The 20,838-nt window shown below is 35.5% G+C and overlaps 1 protein-coding gene across 2 annotated transcripts in view; it reads left to right on the top strand.

Annotated features, from left to right (window-relative positions):
- The window catches only part of COG6 (component of oligomeric golgi complex 6), a 59,832-nt gene that overhangs the window by 20,391 nt on the left and 18,603 nt on the right, over positions 1-20,838 (top strand). For both annotated transcript variants that reach the window (XM_074815795.1, XM_074815794.1), the window contains exons 6-13: positions 529-611; positions 859-929; positions 2,087-2,180; positions 5,778-5,906; positions 6,009-6,100; positions 10,461-10,525; positions 14,537-14,628; positions 16,323-16,440. In XM_074815795.1, the coding sequence (XP_074671896.1) occupies positions 529-611; positions 859-929; positions 2,087-2,180; positions 5,778-5,906; positions 6,009-6,100; positions 10,461-10,525; positions 14,537-14,628; positions 16,323-16,440 (744 nt within the window). The remainder of the gene's footprint in view (positions 1-528; positions 612-858; positions 930-2,086; positions 2,181-5,777; positions 5,907-6,008; positions 6,101-10,460; positions 10,526-14,536; positions 14,629-16,322; positions 16,441-20,838) is intronic.

Here is a 20,838-nt window from a genome sequence, read left to right as displayed (position 1 = left end):
AGACTGGCCTGGAAAACCTTGGTCTAGTCTGTTGCAGATGTTTGACTTTTCTTAGAAATTGTTACTGCATTACATGAAAACAAAAAATACAACCTGTAATCATTGCCCTTTCTAAGTTTCAGTTTGCTCTTTAGTTGCTAACATTAATGGGGAGAAGATAATGGAATGCATAGTAATGTCCTTAAAATCTCCCCAAAGTGTTAACTAATAAATGTAAAACACACACATGCCACATAAAAGACGTGTTAAAAACACATCTTTGCTGCTGCTATTTTTTTTTTTTTTTTGTGGAAGAAAATTGTGATGCAGTGGGAAAGAAAAGAATCCTAAGGCTCTTAAGGTGGAATGAAAGGCAAGAGGTGGCAGAGGGGAGCTTGTATTTTCAAAGCAGCACTTGGAACACAGACCTGCAAACATAAATACGGAATTGAAAAGGGGAGTATAGAGTGCTAGAGATCTGGATGAGAAGTTACTGCTTTTAAACACTGCTTGCTTTTTTTTTTTTTTTTTTTTTTAAATTTGATTTAGGATTTTTTCAAGGCTTTGGGAAGAGTAAAGCAAATTCATGATGATGTCAAGATTCTCCTCCGGACAAATCAGCAGAGAGCAGGGTGAGTGCTACTTAAATGAGTGCAAGGTAACCATTTACTAGTTAAAAGTAGAAGTCACAACAAGGTCTTATTCTTTACTTCATATTTCTATACAGAGTATTTCATAAAAAAAGTATTTCACAAAAGAATAGTAACATATTTTAAAACCTTAATAATTTTAATAATGTTGTGTTTTATTTGATTTATACATGCCTTTGCTAGTACTACCTAAAATAGTATTTGCAAATAAAATCTTTTTGTCTTGTAGCTTGGAAATTATGGAACAGATGGCTTTACTGCAAGAGACATCTTACGAACGACTTTACAGATGGACTCAAAGTAGGACTAAGAATGTTTTTATGTTTATGAATATTATTATGATGATTTCTTTAATTCCTTGATGTGGATTGAACTCAGCAAAAACCCTTTCCAAGATTCATTACCAAGGCTTTGGGTTTTCTTCTTAGTGAAAGATTTGTTGTGAACCAAATAGTTAATTAGAGATTCTCTCCTTTTTTGGGCCAATCTCATTTCTGTTTGTAAAAGCGTATTTTTTTTATTTGTATTTTTAGATGTTTTCCACAGAGAACAACTACTACAGTTTGGTAGTCTAAGCAAATTAAGTGTATTGTATTTCATTTTCTTTCAGGTTACAGGGAAGTTGTTTTTGACAATTTGGTAGTAAGAACTAATTTAGTCGGAGGAGTGGCTTATTACCTTTAAAAAAGAAAAAAGAGACAACCTTATTTTATCAGGATGCTCTTTTGAATGATAGTAGGTGATTATTTTTTTGCATATTTAGTCTGGATCCAAGCGTCAGTGTTTGATGTAACATCTTGATAGTGTAAAATGTAGATGCTTTTTTATTACTTCTCTTTTCTCCTAAGACATTGACAGGAAGATTTGTGAAAAAAAGCTGGTGCAATGTGATATTATATTCATTAGCTGTTTTTCAGTGGATGCTGAAACATCAAATAATGGTGGTTTCACCCTAATGAAGATTCATAATTTTAATGCCAATACTTGATTTAGTTTATGATTTCCACATTCTTGAATGGAATATGCAAGATTACGTAGTTAATGTGATTTAAAGTAAAAAGTCAAACAAAACCAACAAAGCAATCTCACACCTTCATTAAATACTTGCTCCCTTTTTTCTTAATAGTTTACCTGGAATGTGATAAACAGTTATAAAAGAGCCTGACAGAATTCTGATGGTTGAATGATTTAATATTTGTATGTGGGTGCAAACAGATACTAAGCTTCCTTTAATTTATATTATTGTTGGAATTTGTGATGAATATCCATTTATTGACGTATTGCTTATGGGGGAATTTAATTACATTAATACAAACTAGGCCAGGTAACCTATTCTGAAGGCTTCAATTCAAAATCAAAAACTTCTGAGTTTTTAACTCATTTTCTTGTTTGACAGCTTGTCGTAAAAGGTATTACAGTATAAAGAATGCGCTTTTATCTGTATTGATATTTTATAGATGAATGCAGGACTTTGACACAAGAATCATGTGATATTTCTCCTGTTCTCGCTCAAGCCATGGAAGCCTTACAGGATAGACCTGTCCTGTATAAGTAAGTAAATATTTGTGATTAACAGAAATGAGTATTTCCACCCTATAAAATTTAAAGATGGGCATGAATTACAGTGCCAAGGATGGTGGCAATTTAATCCTGTGACAGATTTAAAAAAAAAAAAAAAATCATATTTCAACTTCTTTAAATTTCAAAAGTCTTTCTGACATAATTATGGTGCAGTAAATGTCATTGGACTTTTTCCAACTTACTGGTTTCTAATTAAAGTAAAACGTCAGATTGTTTTTATTTTAATCTAAATGAATTTAGAATTTCTTCTGCTCTCATTCCTGAAGAAAATAATGCTGTCCAAAGCATGTCAGTGTCTCATTTAAATTCCCAAAGTAAAAAATTGATAAAGGCTAATTAGCTCTTACTGAAAGGCTTCTAGTAGTAAGAATGTCTTCCATTATGAGTTGTACAGTAATCTGTAATAAAAAAACCTGCTACATATGGGCCTCTAAAGTGTTAGGGGTACTTACATATATATAAATAAAAAATACACTACTCCTTATTTACTCAGAATTTGCTGAAGGCACTTATTAACATAAACGAAATGATAGTAGAGACAGCCACGAGGTGGCACTGTAAGAACTGTTTTTATTGGGGTGACCATACCTGAAGAGGTACTTTTTACACTTCTTTGCTTTTTAGGGTTTTGTTTTTTGAAAAATGCATTCATCACATTTTGCAACTATTGCAAATTAATTTTAGCCACAGGCATTCAGGACAGCAGAGTACTAGGCAGACTTTCAAAGGTTAGCCTTCTCTTTAAGAGCGTCAAGTGTGTGAGGGTGTGGGTATGTGACATTGTAAATCTCCATGGACCAGTTCCCGGGGAAAATGCATAGTGCAAGTGGACCTTAAAAATTCTGTCAGTATGAGAGAGAGTGCACATACCAACATGCTCAGTCAGTTCTGCTAGTTAATTTGAGGGAGAGATGGTGTCATTCCACCTCCCAGCTATTGCATGCGGTGCACTGCAGTACATCAGGCCGTAGCTGGGGATTGCAGAGGCCGTACTTGTGTTCTCTCCTCTAGGCCCCCTTTCACAGCTGCAAAGGATCAGTCACAACTATGTTCAGAACATTTATAGAATTCTTTATAGATACAGTTTATATTTTCTGTAATAAATATTTTGTTAAATTATGTTACTTTCAAATGTCATAAAATTATTGTTTTGCTTTCTTAACATTTATGGAAAAACCCTCCATCTTCTGTATAAACCCACTGGCCAGTTTAAAACAAATTTGCAAAAGAGCCATTGTTTTTCTTCTGACATCTCTCTCACAAACAGCAGTACTGGTAATACCAAACATAGAATTTGGTAGGTAGGACTTTTCTTCTGCCAAAAAGGCGAAAGTAAACATTACTGTAGAAGATGCAGCCGTATGTCTCTCATCATAGATTATCATGCTTAACTACTTGCTACAGCAGTATTGCAGTACTGATGCTTTACATTTTAAATCTCAAGATTTAGTTTACTTCCAGAAATTTTTGTGTATCTTTAGTACATAACAAACTGTTGAGTTCAAAATGTAAAAATTATGTCACAGAAGAAAGTAATTTTAAATTTTTGGTTTTATGATATAAGCACTGCTATGTGAACTAAACACTTTTCCTCCAAATCACTCCCCTTGCATCTGATAAAGATTGTGATTTGATTGGGTGAAGGTAAGATGGAGAAGGGCTGGAGTTTAGAAGCAAAACTACAAATTCTTGTTTTCTTATATTGACTTTTCATGGCAGAAAGATTGCACTATGGATGGATGCACTTTGGAAACCGCAGTCAGTAGAGATCTGAAATAAACATTTCAGTTTGGTTTTCCCTTCCTGGTTCTAACGGAAAAATTGAAAACTGTTTCATAGAAAATACATGGAGTCATAGCTCAAAGCAGTGTTCCTCTTCCATCATCCACTCTGGCTTTCAGACCTTTTTCTCCACCTCCTTCCTCTCCTCACAGTGATCATTACTTCACTGGCTTTTTAAAAATTTGAAGCTGGGTTGAAAAGAATCCAAATGTTGTTTTCTTCCCCTGACATGAGTACGTACAATAACAGTAGTAAGTACTGTGTTTCTAGTGTAAATAATAGTTATTACTGCATTTTTCAAGATGCAGGATTTTGTAATAGTTATACCCTGTTCTACTGAGAGCAAAAGGAAAATTAGTAGTTTTCTTTTTTAAAACAATTATCATTAAATGTTGGTTTTAAAGCTAATAGCAAGATCACAAGATCTGTTTCACCACTGTATTTTTAATGATCTGTTATATAGCTGTTTGTTGGAGGGGGGAAGAAAAGGCTTAGCTGGTTTCTACAAACACTTCAGATTTTTGACTGCAATGCTGCTGCTCCTGGACTGTGGGTAGTCAGCACATCCCAGATCTCTCCCTCTTTTAATTGCATCTTTTTTGTAAATAGTAATTTATTAAAGACTTTTTTTATTAGACTTTTTTTTTTTTTTTAATTGCGGATATTTACTCTCTGAGTTAACAAATACAGTGTATTAAGAAAAAGATGTAAACAGAAACTTCTGGATCCTTCGGGGTGCTTTTTTCCCTGTCTCTCAACTAGTAATGTAGATTGAAAAGAGCAAAACTGAAGGTTTCCTTGGACTTTTTATAGCGTAATAGAAATCTAATTGAACTTAACTTGGAACATATTTGAAACAGTGTATTATTTTCTTTTGTATTTTGTTTCCCACATCTGTTAATTGTGAATGCAGTACTCACTTAACTTCAGTCAGTGAGTAACATGCCTTTTATTATTATTATTTTTATATCTGTTTAGCTGCTGGGTGTCATTGGTAAGTGGCACCATGCTTACTCTTTGGCATTTCTTCAATTATATTGGAAAAATAAACTGTCATTTGCATTTTCTTTTTCTCCTTTGTAATTTATGTGTTTTGTTGAAAATGCTGGAATTCATTTATTTTCAAAAAAATATAGTGTTCCGTGACTTGCAGAAATCCTGTTTCTTAGCAGATGTATCAGGGCTGTTAGCAGTGTTCTTTTCCCATCCTTCACTTGCTATCATGCTTCAGCCCCAACAGGAAGGTAGCCTGCTCCAAAAATGAACTGTGTGTATGTTCTTGGTACTTCCGCTACTACCAGCAAGCCATTTGAGATTATGCACTCTGGGCTGTAATTGTCCATCCATTAAATATCTAATTAAGACTCACTTGATTAAAACCAGTGAGCAACTATCAAATGAAAATAATTTTTTTGCTACTAATCATGTGGTAGCCTAGAAGGAGAAGGCCTTGTGTTGCTGCTTCTGTCAGTCAGCTAGACCACATGTGAACAGGAGTCCTAGACCTGCCAATTCATGCTTATATGTACAAAAATGGAAAAGCTGATTTTTTCATTTACTTATTTATTTGTGTGGGGTAAGGGAATGGGAGGGTCAAGGAAAAGTTATCTTTAGTTTAGAGGAGTCAAGAAAATCAGGCGGTTTTGAACGCTTCATTGATTCAAGCATTGATGCAAGATTTCTAGAACTCTAAAAATGGTTTCTCCTATTAACTGTAAAGTTGAGCTGATAAACTGTGATGAGGTGAAGTGTTTTGTTCTACCCATTTTCATGTTTCTATAACAGGTACACGTTGGATGAGTTTGGAACAGCTAGGAGGAGTGCTGTAGTTCGTGGCTTTATAGATGCTCTTACTAGAGGAGGTCTGGGAGGTACTCCCCGCCCTATTGAAATGCACTCCCACGATCCTCTGAGGTACAGTACTAGCAAGAATGCATATGAAGTAACTCTTCTTTTGCCTGTAGGTACTTTGAATCCCTGGCACCATAAACCACTGAAATTTCTGTCTTTATTTAGGTATGTAGGAGACATGCTGGCCTGGTTGCATCAAGCTACAGCTTCTGAAAAAGAACACCTAGAAGCTATGTTAAAGCTTGTAACTGTTCAAGGTAGGACTAGATTTTAAAACATGATTTGTGAAGTGATAGAAAGTAAGTCTGTGATAAGTCAGAAAGTGGGGTTAACTTCTTAGGCTGGGCTTCAGTTGTGAGAGTCTTGAGCTTAGATTTTCCTGGAAATAATTTCAGAATAGTTGGTGGTTGCATTTCGCCAAGAGAAAGCCCTTAAGGAAGAAGAGTATTTCAAAATGCACTCTTCATTTTACTGTGCTTATAATAGATTTAAACTAAATCTATAAAGGGAAATTTTAGATTTTAGTTGAGAGTTCAAAAATTGTCTGTAACGTATATGAATACATACCTCTCTGAAAACATTTTCTTAGGATTGCTTATTGGTATGTTGAGGATTCCTGTTATGCCTTGCTTATTTGTTCGGTAATTTTTTAAAAATATAATTGCTTCTTCCTATAATTCTCTTCCTTGTATGCTACAAGTAAAATGGAATTTTCTTTTGGCATGTAACATACCATTGCAGGTTTGCGGAGCTCAGCGTAGGCCACTCATAGATATGTGAAGCTTTTTAATATCAAAGCTCTCCTTCATTAACAAAACTACAGATTCTCATGCTTATTCTTCAGCTCCTTTGCTTTGTTTTAAGTACATTGGACTTTAAAGACCTTTATCCTGTAGAAGCTGTAGTATGATTTGCCTCCATAGCTTCAGCCAAATGCTTGTTTAATAAATTAAGTGTTTGTACTCAGTTGTAACAAACTCATTGTAGGAACTTACATTTGATCTGTATCTGGTGAGCTCTTCAGACTGTACATCTTAATTGAGTCCTGTTCTGGGATTTAAAGTGAATATGCATTCTCATTTTCCTTACTGCTGGAAGTATTAATTGGCTTTCCTAATAAACGGTATATGAGCAAGGAGGCTGTTTAGGAACTTTCTAAATCAAACTCAAGGCACGTTGTTGTTTTTAATGACAGTTACAGTGTACTATAGAAGTGAATTTGCTATTATTTACTGACAGTATCTCAGGGAGACAGGAAAGCAAACCTTATGATTGTTTTATGGTGGAGAAAATGACATGGCAGTTTTTTATAGATGACTGATGCTTCTGCTGTGACTGGGGAGTCCGTCAGGAAAAGCTGGCCCCATGGAGGATATTACTGTGTCTGGTTCTGCTGTAGACTGAGCTACTGCTGCTACAGGCTGCATTCTGTCCTGAAATTGTCTCACCTCTTTGTGCAGTGCTCTTTATTTAACTCCTAAATCCCTTGGCCTTCTGGCAGGACGTCAGGCTGAGATGCTATGACCACATAATTAGATGTATTTAGAGCATTTCAGCCATAGATCAGAGTAAACTACTTGAAAATACAGAGAATATAAATGTTTTGGGGAAAAATTTAAAAAAAAAAAAAAATCGCCAGGCCAAAACTTTTTCCCCAAGAGACTAGTATAAACAAGAGATTCAATATTTATGTCTGAAGCAAAAATACATTTTCCTGAGCTCTCCAGGAATAGATTTGCCATCACTGTTCTACAGTTCTCAAGAAATGTAAAGAGGATTTCTTAGCTTCATACTGGGAGCAACAAAGCCTGGAAGGTGCTGTCCATTAACTATTCCTCTGCATCTTAGGGAAATTTTTTTGATGACAGGGGTGGTTATGTGAGAAGATCTGTAAGACAAAACAGTACTTGATGAGATACCACTGGGTTTAACAAGAACCGTTTATTGGAAGTGCAGCCTTATGAAGTACCTTGAGATGATATGCTTTATAGAAATACAGATTCTGAGTTGGTAGTGGCTAATCAGTGAGTACAGTGTCTATGGTACTGAGAGATTCAAGTTGAATTTCCTGTGCTATCATACAGTCTTCAGATGTCTGGTTGCACAGGCTACAGCAGGGATTGAGTTAATCTCACTTAGCCATTTAAAAAGTGGACATCTTGTTTATTTGCAGTTACAGATAATGACAGAGATTTGTGTCTCCAGAGGGCACATCTTCCCAACAAAAGTTAGATCTAATATAGGCATTTATGAAGACTTTCATCACAACTGTTTTGTTTGGGTTTTTTTCAGTTCCCTATAGAGGGAGCCCAAAAAACTGCTATAGATAAAACACCTAACTGGGAGTCTAAAGTTAGGTCAGTCAGATGTTTTAACTTTAATGTCAATTTGAGTAACTTTTTGCAGACAGAACTGGTTTTATTATTTTAATTCAGGCATGTCTGTTCTGAGATAAGATTTCTGTTTAAATTCTATAAGATCTGTGTAATTTCAGGACTATGGAGAATGTGGTAAGTCGCAGCTACGCAAAAACTTCCCTTCTTAAAAAAAAAAAAGCCACATGTGTAGCTATGGATGAGACAGAGGTGGATTTGGTCCTGGTGGAAGAAAAATTGCATGAATGCCACATTTTTGGAGACATGATCCCATACCAGTTTTTACTTTAAAGAGAACAAAATATGTAGCCCATAATCAAGTATTCAAGAATAGCATTTAATAAGTTTTAAAATTTTAGGCTTGCGAATGTTAATTGTTTAAAACTAATCTGACCAAAAATGCTATTAAAATTTTAAGCACTGAAAACACATTCAGAAGAATTTAACTATTTTGCATTGTGCTGGACAAGCATAAAGCATCTAGTTCTCTTCTTTGGAGCTTAGGTATTCTGCTAACAGGAGCCTTCCAGTCTTACGGAGATCTCACACTTGAAAGGAAGGGAGAATTGCAGGCGTTCTGTTTAAGAGATGCAGTAGAAACCCATTTTTCATGGAGTTACATGAACCCAGCTGGAGAGCAGAAGCCAAACCATGTCCAGGAAAGATCTCTCCCTTATAGAAGGATATACAGAGAAAAATGATATGTGATGTGGCAGATGGCCAGAAGCATATCTTCAGTAATGAACTGTTTTCTAGAAATTATTTTGGGTCTCTTAAAATTGTTTATTCCATAATTCTTTGTCAGTGTGACGTACTCATACTTGCAACAGTTACATAACCCGTTGTGCTGGAAGATTTCTTTTTACTGTTTTCTGAATCCAAAATATTTTAATTGGATATGAAGACATATGTAAAGGCACAAGCATGCGATATTTCAAGATTGTAATTCCATATCCTTTGGTATTTGAACTTGTGTATTTTTGCAGCTAAAACTTTCATACCCAACAACTTGTTAAGTCAATCTAGTCTAGATACACTATTGCAAATATGTGCTAGGTGCTTGTTACATTGATAAACAGTGAAAGTGTGACAGTTCCTACTAAAAAATGTGTAAATTGTTAGGGTGTATCTGGGAGCTAGCCATTACATAACAGGCCATACATCTTGTGGTTTGTAATCTTGCTTTATTCCTTGATATCAGTACTCAAAATATATAAACATATTTTTATTACCTTACCAATTTAGTATGCTGAAATTCTTACAGCCACCACACTGAATTCAGATGTTTCTGCTTATGTGGCTTTTCACGTATCTTGGTGTAAAGAGACATTGGCACAGATTTCTGATCTTTTATAATTTTTACTCTCAGAGGTAATCTCTTTTCATCTGAAATAAGATCTGCAAAATATAGCTTCAGGTCACCTGATTTCTGTCACATGTCACAGTCAGTTTGTTTACTGTTCATTGCATGGGTCCCATCTGAAGATGAACTCCTGTTGACAAGTTTTAAATTAGAATTAAAGTATTGCTTTCTCCATAAATGTATTCTGAGTTGTTACTGAAGTGAGAGTTTGAAGATCTGTTGCTTTCAGTTTGATTGATTTATGACAGTACTGGTTGCCATGCAACAATTCATTTGTGTTCCATGATAAGATAGGGCAAATATTCTCTTTTGTATATAGTTCTGTGAAAGATGAGTTTCAATTGCTGCTGGGGAGGAAGAGTTTGCTAATGCTGCAGCACACAGCAGTGTGGAGGTACATATGTGATTTAATTTCTAACAATGCCGTGAGCACATCAGCACCGAACGCTGACAGACGTGTATTTATGGTTCAGGCCTTTCAAAATGGTATGTAATGTTGCTTTTTGAGCATCTCACTGGCCTTATTTTTTTCCTGTTTAATTTCATGAAGTGCTAATACGGAGCCTTACTGTGACAGTTTCTTGCTAGATCATTTATTCTCCTTGCTCCTTCTCCCTCAAATCCCCAGGCTCTATGTTGTGCTAGGAAGCAATTGCATAGCATAAGGTAATGACTCCAGGACTCTGTCATGCAGCCATTTCTTAATGGCTAGATTTGAAGTTCAGTGGAGGTGTAAACTAGTCTTCTAGAGAAAAGAACATGCAGTTCATAATGCTTTTTATGGAGGAGTATCTCCTACATTTGTTTATTTGTTTTACAGTCTTGAAGAAAAGAGAATTATATTTGCATAATCTTAGCATGTGTTTGCATTAACTGTAGGTGTGGAAGAAAATATTCAAGAAGTAGTTGGGCACATCACAGAAGGTGTCTGCAGGCCTCTGAAGGTGAAGTATTTTGTTTTCCTTAGCATTCTAAATATAAAATTTGTTCTGTCATGTTTTTTGTAGAACCTGTGTCCTCATCTCTGCAATGTGTTTTCATTGTCCTTGGTTAAGAGTCAGATTCTCAACTTTGAGAACCATAAAACCCTACAAAATTAAAGATTCTATAGATCATAGATACCTGGTTCAAATAGTCACATAGTGAGATATACTAGGATACTAAATCTGTATCTTGATTTTGTTTTACTTTTCCTAGGTTCAGGAGTACTTAAGTACAGAAATTTAGCTTTGGGATAAATAACATAGGAATGGCAGTAGTGGGTCCAATGAAAAATCATTTAATTTGCTACCCTGTTTTTCATAGTGACCATTAGCATATACTTAGGGAAGAATGTACAGGTTATGCAGCTGTGCTGTAGAGTAGTTTCCTCACCTCTTTGTGGACATACTGAGCCATAGCTACTGTCTTTATATTTAATAGACCGCACCAGATTTTTTTTCTTGCATGAATATGTCAAGTTGATATAAAATGTTGGTATTCACAACATATCCTGCAAGGGGGAAGTGCACAGTTTAACTGTATGCTCTGTGAAAAGTCAGCTCCTTTTGTTTTGTCTAATAATGCTAGCTCTTATGTTGAAAGAGACCATGAAGATTTGTTTCCTACTTACCATCTTCACGCTACCATGATTTGCTGTATTTCTGTTGCATCCCTTGTCTTTTTTCAAACTACAGCCTTAGTCATTTTAGGGGATCCATTTGATAGAAATTATTAATAATGATCCATCAAATTATTAACTGTCTTATTTATTGGATGTGTTTCACATAAGTACAAAATAAAATAATCAAGGTGATGAGGCTGATATCAATAATTGCCTGACCATGCAGTGTATAAATCCAAGTGTTTTTAAAGTAAAATCTACTGTACTAAATACTGTTATAATAAATTTCTCTTAGGATGCTGTAGCTATAATAACTGTGTTCAGTTGCCAAATACTTAGTCCCAAATGTTAACAGGTAGGTTCTGAATACTATACATAAGTTTCTGATAAGGAAGAGATAAGGTCTGAAGAAGTAAAAATCAAGAAAGTGCCATTTATTATGTCACAGAATTACAGAAGGGTAGAGGTTGGCGGGGAGCTCTGGAGGCCATCTGGTCCAACCCCCCTGCTCAAGGCGGGCCACCTAGAACCGTTTGCCCAGGACCATGTCCAGACAGCTTTTGAGTATCTCCAAGGATGGAGACTCCACAGCCTCTCTGGGCAACCTGTGCCAGTGCTTGGTCACCCTCACAATAAAAAAGTGTTTCCTGATGTTCAGACAGAACCTCTGGTGTTTCAGTTTGTGCCTGTTGCCATAATTATGATCATCCTTCACACCCTTTAGTTTTTGATCTGTTGAAAAACACCTGTCATATTAAACAAACTATTGTCACAGCTGTTTTCTCAAAAGATATTTTCCAAGCTTTGTGCTCTTCTTGCATGCTTTAGTTCTGTTAATACTGAATGTTGATGTTTTGAGTTCAGTATTTCTGTGCATTCCAACAAAGCAATTAGGGATAGAATCAAACCTTTGTGTAAGTCAGAGGGAGTTTTGGTCTTGATTTGTGATTTTACTTGTGATTTGTACGGTTTGATACATTATACCTTCCATTTTGATTGTCAAACTCTTTGTGTGCTTCTGCTATCTCTAGAAGCATGCCCTGAAATACTGTCAGTAGTTGGTTACTGTGCTAATAAAAATGAAAAAAAGCCTAAAAGAACAATTAAAGACTTCCCATTGTATTCTATGTTTTAATAGAATACAACTCATGTTAATTCACTGCCGGTCTAGACTTCCCATTGTAAAATATGCAGTACTTATTGTTTCCCCTGGGGAAATCTTCCACAGCAGAAAAAAACCCACCAAACCCCCAAGCAGAAAAGCCTTCATACAATGCAGTTTGATAATTGCAAGCCATCATGTTGAGAGGAACAACAAAAATAGAATCAGTTTGGAGGAGTCTTTTCTGAATACATTGTTCTTTCTGAAGACTGTCCACAATAAGAAAAATAACTGCATTAATTTTTGGAAAACACCCTTTGTTGTAGTTGTGTGGCACCACAGTATACTGTTTTTCTAGTAGATTTCTGCTGATGTTTACAAACCTGTCTCTTTGATTTGAGTTGATGCTGAGGTATAAAATACCCTGATAAAAGCCTACTCATGGAATTTCCATGAGCACTTTTAAATACAGAATTATGTAGAATTTTCTTACTGGTTTATGCCTTTCCAGGTGAATGTAAAATATGGTACAGCTTCCTTACTTTTGAGGAAGGATTATGCTTATATGCAGTATACATTTTCCACATTCCTTACTGATAGTTGATTTGAGTTTTAGACATCCAAGTGAAAATCTTGAGTACTCACTAGTGGTAGATCTTACCACAGGCCATTCATTTTAGATGGAAGTAGAAGGACCCTAAAAAGCATTTAAATTAAGGTCCTCGTCTTTTCCATAGCACTTGAGATGAGGTCAAAACTAACAATGTTTTTGATGCCTTATGTAGGCTTCAGATAGTCTTTTATGGTTAACTGACCAGGATGCATCAGATTAAGAAACAGGAAGACCTGTAAATCCAGGACTTCCCTGAGCGGGTTAGTTTGAATCACTTGGAATTTTGGCTCTCCTGTGCAGTTAAGACTTCTGTATGGGAAGCAGCAATGCTTCTTTTCATGCTTTGTTTTTTTTAATTCTCATTTTTGTTTCCTAACCCTAAGATCTTTGTGTTTTTTATCTCTCCTGCCTATTCTTTTTCTTAATTATTTTATTTTTAGTCACTGCTATTATTTTTTTGTCCATATTTTGATTTTCCTTTTTTCCCCTACCTTTCTTATTCTTTTTTTGCTATACACCTAGATTATACTCAGTATCTGTGACCAAATGACCTTTTATGCAACATTGGAGATAGGTATTTGTATATATACCTTTGTATATACATATGCATTGAAGAGCAAAGTTCACCTGAGTGTTGAAATGAACTTCGTGCGTTGAGCATTGCGAATAAGAGTCCAAAATTATTCTTTGGTTTTTGGTCTCTGACTTAGATGCAAAGGGAGAGGATCAAGGAGGCATAATCTTAGTTAATTCTCCCTGCAGCTGGCTCTGACAAGAAGGCACTGCTGCACATCGTGTTCCGTTGAGCAGCAGACAAATAACTTGGGAGAGCGGGTGGCGGCTGGTGATTTGTGTGTAGCCCTTTCACACGCAGACTTGTGGGAGAGCAGTACAGTGATAAGTCACTGTCTGTCGCTGCTTCGTGAGTGCCCAAAGACTGACCCTGGGGCAGCCTTTTATGAGTGGATTGAGACTGTGTGTACCATGGAGACAAGACATCAACTGTCCAACTGTAAAGACAGTCAGCAGTGTTTTGGTCTGTGTAGCCAGTATCTCCTGGTTGACATAAACAGTGAACATAGCTGGTCGTTAGTTATAGATATATTTTAATTAATTACTGGGAGGAGGTATATAATCTCTCCTTTAAGTGAACGAGAGATTAATCCAGGTGAAATTTTGTCTTTTGCATAAAATGCTTAATACTTTCGGATGTTCTGAATTGCTGCATCATGATAATGATCAACTGTGGTAGTTTAAGGATTTTGCAGCTGTTCTTGCTATTCAGTGCTGGGGAGAATTCCAGTATGTACTGGTATTAATCCATCAAATGATCTCATTATTTTGAAATGTTCAATAACAAGTTGCAACAAAAATCTATAGGGAAACAGGATTTTTTAATTTTTTTTTTTTTTTTTTTAAAGAATACATCTACCTGCTTGTTTTCTACTCGGAGGCTTGACAACCAAGAAGCACTTTGGTTCAAGCAGAATATTTTACTTAACTGGACATTCTCTTTTAAAATTTATTTCTGGTTAAATATATTTTTCAAAAATCAGACATATATTGCATATAAAATCACAGATATTGGCTTTGGAAATGTATGACCTGAAGGATGCTTGTATTTCTTTATTCTGCAGGTTAGAATTGAGCAGGTGATTGTTGCTGAGCCAGGAGCAGTTTTACTGTACAAGATTTCTAATCTTCTCAAGTTCTACCACCATACAATCAGGTATGCAAAATTACAAAATGTGTTGAAAATTCTTTTTTTAATTTGTATATGTAAAGATTAATACAGTAAAAAGTATTTTTGTGGCTTAGTTTTTACTCTGTACTGTGGAATCAAGGAGAAATGTGCATGATATCAAGCAGATGCCATTCGTCTGTTGACATTCCTCAATTTGTATTGAATCTGCTTTGGAATATAGCATCAATTTGCAACAGAAAGTGTTTATTGTTCTGTGTGGATACAAATAGTATACAAAAAACCAACACAAAACATTTAAGGTGACCAAGTCAAGTCCCCTTTGAGAAAATGCTAGAATTAAATTATCTCTAGAAATGCAATTTTTCCTTTTCTTCCTTAACTTGATACCATTTTTTGATACCATTTTTTCTAATTATGCACTTGCATTTTTCTGTTGGGAAGATGTTTGCCTTTTTCTGTATCTCGCTGTTGAAGGTACAGCAATCGTCTTCCAACCTTCCAGATGCCACCAGGAACATGGAAACTGGAGAAAAGCCAGAACCGCTGGTTTTATACATTATAGCCTTTGCAGTAGTTCATACTGGTTAGAAACAGCAATAGCAGAAAAATCTTCCTTCACAGCCCTGGACTGAACCGCTGAGAATTTGAATCACTGATATTACTACTTGAGCTACTACTTTTCTGTCTGAAAAGACATTTAGATACTGGTCAGACTGGGATAAGTGATTGTCGGGCACCTCCCGCTGCATTTAAAATCCTCAGTTCTGATGGCACTACAGGTCTGTGGTAGAACACATATAAGACTTATTCCTAATGTTATTGTCAAAAAAAGCTGAAAGATTTTTGATGCTGTTTTTGTGTCTCGAAAGTTTCTGTTTCCCAGTGGTTATAAAGCTTAGTGCAATTGAAAACGCGATGTTAAAATGGAAGGTCTTAGGCAGTCTTATCTGTTGCGTTCTGTCTTGCAAATGATATGTTGTTTAAAAACACTTGAAGTACCTTCTGTCAGTTGAGTAAGTTCCTCTGTATAGATGAAGTGCACCTGACTAATGAAGGGAAAATGCAATTTGAGAAATTATCTATTAAATGCAACAAGATTATCTGAAAATCAAGCTACAAGTTTAAATTAGTACTAGTATGATGCAATGAATTTTTACTGCCATTTTTGTAGCTTAAAAGTACTTTTACTTTAGATAGAAGGTGTATCTATGAGAGGAGCATAGTCATGTAGCGCTGTTTAAGGTTTATGCAGTGTTCAGGCCGATTATAATAGTTTGACACTTGGAATAGCAAGGCATGAATTCTTGGATTTTTGGAGATGCCTAACATTGCAATGAAGAAAGAAGAGAGATGATGCTGTCCGTAAAGGACAGTATGACAGGACAGTTACCAACCCTTTTTGTTTATGTAATGTTTTCTATGAGAAGTAGATTTGCAGAAGAACAAAATTCTAGATTTTAGAATTCTACTAAAAAAGTGCAAAGCTTTAGATAGCCTGTACTTAATATCTGCTTAATGACATAGTTGATAATGCTTGTTCTCCCAGTCATCTTACGACTGAATCTCTCAGCTAATATGGAGAACTGTTCCATACAATTATTTGTTGTAAATTTTCAACTTCAAAAAAACCTTTATTTTAAATGCTGTCTAAAGTATCTGACCCTGTCATGTTCCGCCCCCCCTTCAGATTATTTAATTAATCTTAATTTTGGTTTCAGTGGTATTGTAGGAAACAGTGCAGCCACACTGTTGACAACAATTGAAGAAATGCATTTGTTGAGCAAGAAGATATTCTTTAATAGCCTGAGTCTTCATGCAAGTAAACTAATGGACAAGGTTTGTTTCAAAATCGTACAGCTTTCATATTTCAAAACACACTTTCATTTCCCTTTTGTCTAGTAAGATTATTAGGTGAATAGCTGTTTTATATGTCAACTTTTCCTACAATTGAAGTTTTGTAGTTTCTATACTTTAGCTATTGAACTACATAAAAAACTTGCTGTGTGTATTTTATTTCTCTAAATAGTTTGATTTTTGTGTTGTTAGCAGTATTTATTTACAGAGCAGTTTACATATTTTTAAAATCTATGAGAAACAGAAAAATTTGGAAATTTCTGTAAGTGCAATATAGCAAAGTCAGCTGATTGAGCTAGATCATTTGTATTAATACATCATCAGATCTGTAGTTAATTACTCATGTGCATAATTTCTTTCTGGAAGTTATGAAGTATATCCCAAGATGGTAAGCTAAGTAAAACAAAACTTGGGTTTTTTTGTCTGTTATAGGTTTGCCACATGAACATTGCTGCTGTTAAAAGCAGAATATATATTTGTTATACCAAACATCTGTGCCTAAGCCAACATCACTTTCCTGGTATCTTTTCCTCTCCGGTTGATCACTTTGAATTGCATTTCAGTGAACATCACACTGTTCAGTAACTAATACAGGTTTTTTTAATTTCTCACTCCTGTAATTGTATCATGTTGCTGTTGGTGGATCTTCCCATTAAATCTCACCTTTCTAAAATCCAAGCAAAGTCAAAGAAAATTGTTACGCTACATGTCCCTTGCCATTTCCTAGTGATTTGATCTTCATCCAGCATCCCAGTCTGAGATGTGATGAGTTGACTAGGCTGTAAAACCAATGCCTTTCTTAATTCCTAGTTACTGCACAACTCCAGAGTTCAACAAAGCCCTCGCATTACTGTTTTTTCCAGTTTAAAAAAAAAAGTTTGAAAGTGGAAAATATTTTGAAAGTGTATGTCTTAAATTATTTGTACTTAACCTACAAGAAAAATGTAAAAAATACATAGATTTACAAAAACTAATCTTTGTGCAAAGCCTTGTAGTTCACTAACCAGTCAGTGGGATTTTCTGAGTTTGGTCAGTGCTGTTCTGTGGTCTCAGAGTAGTTTTCTCATTCTGCACAGTTTGCATCAGATCCCAACTTCCTGTCCTTCTGCAAGGGCTGAAAAATTACTTTCTCAAAGGAACCGTTGTTCCTCATCTTCTGTATATCCCAGTGACCCTTTTCAGTGGTTTCATTTGTTCATAGGTGACTCCTTAGTTACTACCACCCACAGTCCATACTACTGAAATTCACTTAGTACGTTGTTTGTTGTGATGGGGTGTTTCCATTTGAATGCAGTGTCATCAGAATAGTAGTTCCTCTGCTACTAATGCTTCTTCAAGGGTCAGTTAAAGCTTGAGTTCATGAAATGTACAATGGACAGGGACAGTATGAATTTACTCTCAAAAAATAAATAAATAAAGCTTATGGCTTGCTATGGGCATATGCTAGCTCTATATGATTTCCTCAGAACATTTTATTTCCTAACATGTAAGCTAAAAGAAAATATCTGTGTACTTTTTCCTTTTATGAAGAGAAATCAGTGATGGACCTTAGCAAAAATATATGACTGCTCTTTACTTACAAAGAATGTGCAAACAAAGCAGTGCTTAGGAAAAGAAATTTTCTTGGCTCGAAACTGTAAGACAGCTCTATATTCATCTCTGTTGTATTTATCCTGCTGGGTCTTACATCTGTACTCAAACAGGATCCAGCATAATTTTTCTACTCGCGTAACTCAAAATCTTTGTACTTTTGTTTTGAGCGATAATGCTGTTTTCAGTTTGGAGACGAGTAGAATTCAAAAGGAGAAGGAGTGATAAAGTAATTGTGATCCCCCAGTTCTTAGCATGTGTTCTTTGTATTGTCGCTATGGGAAGGTTGTATAATCCTCTTTGACCTCTTAGTTCCCCTTCTCTCAGCCCCCAGCCTGGATGTAACTGGCTCTAGATGCTGCCATTGTTTTATAAAGGAGTTCGATTTGGTCTTGATGTTAAATGAAGGCAGTAATTGTACTGTACTTCAGTGGCACCTCATTACAAATAATGAATGGCATACCGAGGATACCATGTAATGTAAAAAGATTATAGTATTGGTCTTTCTCATAAACACATTTTAGAAGTTAAATCTGAAACACTGAACATTTTACATTGTATGTGTGCCCTATGAAGATCTTTCCTTGAGATATAATTGAGATCAAAAGCTTAAAGAGACTCAGGAGAGGATTAGATATGTGAGTAACAAAGGCATCCACTGTTATTTATTAATCTCAGTGCTTCAGGAGTTAAGAATGAGGTAACTCTGTGGGTGAGGAGGAGTCTGAGATGTGTAGTTCTTGTGACAGAGTTTCAGACAGTCTTTTGAAGCACCTTATATTATTTCCCTTTGAGTGGACTACAGAACTGATAGAATATCTTATCTCCTCATGACTGAAATTAGTTTTACTTCACAAAAAGTACAAAATTAATAGGCTGAATTACACTGAGAGAAACATTAGTTTCCATGAGATAAAGACCCTGTTTTAGCATAAATTTAATTCTCCTGTTACTTAGTTTATTGTGTGTTAATATACAGATAACCAGCTTTTATGCCTTTTCATATGTCTTCATTAATTTAGTAATGAATGTCACAATGCTTTTGCGTATTGAGAAATCTCAAGGTTGCTTTTTATTAATGTGTCTTCAGACCAAAATTGTGTATATGTATTAGTAGGATTCTCTTCATGTCCTAACCTTTTTACCAGCATTTTGCTAACTATGTGTGCACTGCAACTGCTTTGAGAATTTTTTTTATTTTCAGAGAAGATTAAAGCACTGGAAAATCAACCCTTTGTGTTTACATACACAGTTGCAAAGGCTTCGTTGCTGCTCCTGTTATGCACAAAGAGAATTCTCACTTGTAAAATTAGTAAATTACTTTTCACTTGGACAATCTGGAAATCATGGTTCCTTATTTCCACTTACATTTTGCATTCTAAGGCATTAATAAGCCTGTTTCAAAGAATATCAGCTGTCCATTCCTTTGATTAAGATATGATTCCTAAGGCAATTTAAACTTCAGAAATAGATTAAAATACAAATAGGATGTTCTTAAATAAGAAATATTTTTATTTCTATAAATTTAGGTGCCTCTTTTAGATCGTTGGAAAGTGATGAATATAGCCTATAGGGAATAATAGTATTCCCTCAGTTATCCTCAGTTGTTGCTGATAATCTGAAAACTATCAAGCAAGAAATTCTGAATGGAAATCAGTTCTACAATTTTTATTTAATTTAAAGAGAATTTAAGTGTTTTCTTAATTGCTGTTTGTAGCTACAAAATTCCAGAAGACTTAGTCATAATTACCAGTGAATTTGTAACTTGACAGGAGTCTCTTTAGCCCTGTACAAATTCTCTTGCACTGTATATTGTGGGGAGAATTGTCTAGAAACACTGATGTGTTACTGTGTCTTGCTGTGGTATGCTTTTTTAATATCTACAGTCTATGCAGTAGTTGATAGCCCAGGACAGTATTTAAGCAAATCTTTCTCTTAAGTATAGCTAGTTGGGAACTTTTTTTAGACAAAGCATATTTCATTAAATATGCTAACTCCTCTAGATCCCTTCCTTTGGATGTGGAGAAATGACAGGATGGTAATTTAACACTGATGTCCTCATGACTGCAGACAATTTAATTCCCTAGGTTATTGATAATGCTGAGTTGAGCATTGCCTTCAAACTCCCTGAGATTTAATTTCTGAAGTGCAATGGGAAACAGACTTCAGGCTATTCAGAAAATAGTGTCCTCTTTACATCTGTTTTTGAGAAGAGTCCCATATTACATAAGGAGTGTCACAAGCACCAAGCTGTATGGAAACTTAAAGGCAGTCTTAGATCAGGATTCTCGCTCTTGGTTGTCAAGCCATCAGTGTAAATGATACAGGGGAAATCCCTAGTTACTTCAGAGTACTTAATGGCTTGCTCAGAAGCACTTTCCTATGAACATTCTTTTTCATTACATCAGAAAATCTCAAGCATCCTGATTGTAATCTGAAAATAAGGTAGTCAGCAGTTCTCACAACTTTAGACTCTTCAGTCTGAGAAACTCTTTTTGTGGTGTTCTCATTCACACCTCTCAGGTAGCTCTTCACCATCCGAAATCTATGTAACGGAAATATTCAGCATGCTGCCTGTAAGTCCATTGTTATCAAAGAATAGCAATACGCAAGGGAATGTCTTTGGCTCCAATACTCCTTGAAACCTGACATGAAACTTGGTAACAGAGTTGTTGCAAAGCCACTCTTTTTTCAGGGTTTAAAACACCATTCACAGCTTTGAGATTCTCAGGTCATTGCAGAGCTCAATGCTGACATCATACAGAAGCCGTGCATCACCACCCTTCTCCT

The sequence above is a fragment of the Strix aluco genome, chromosome 2, assembly GCF_031877795.1.
Source record: "Strix aluco isolate bStrAlu1 chromosome 2, bStrAlu1.hap1, whole genome shotgun sequence".
In the NCBI taxonomy this organism is placed as follows: domain Eukaryota; kingdom Metazoa; phylum Chordata; class Aves; order Strigiformes; family Strigidae; genus Strix; species Strix aluco.
This window is presented reverse-complemented; position numbering and strand designations above follow the sequence as displayed.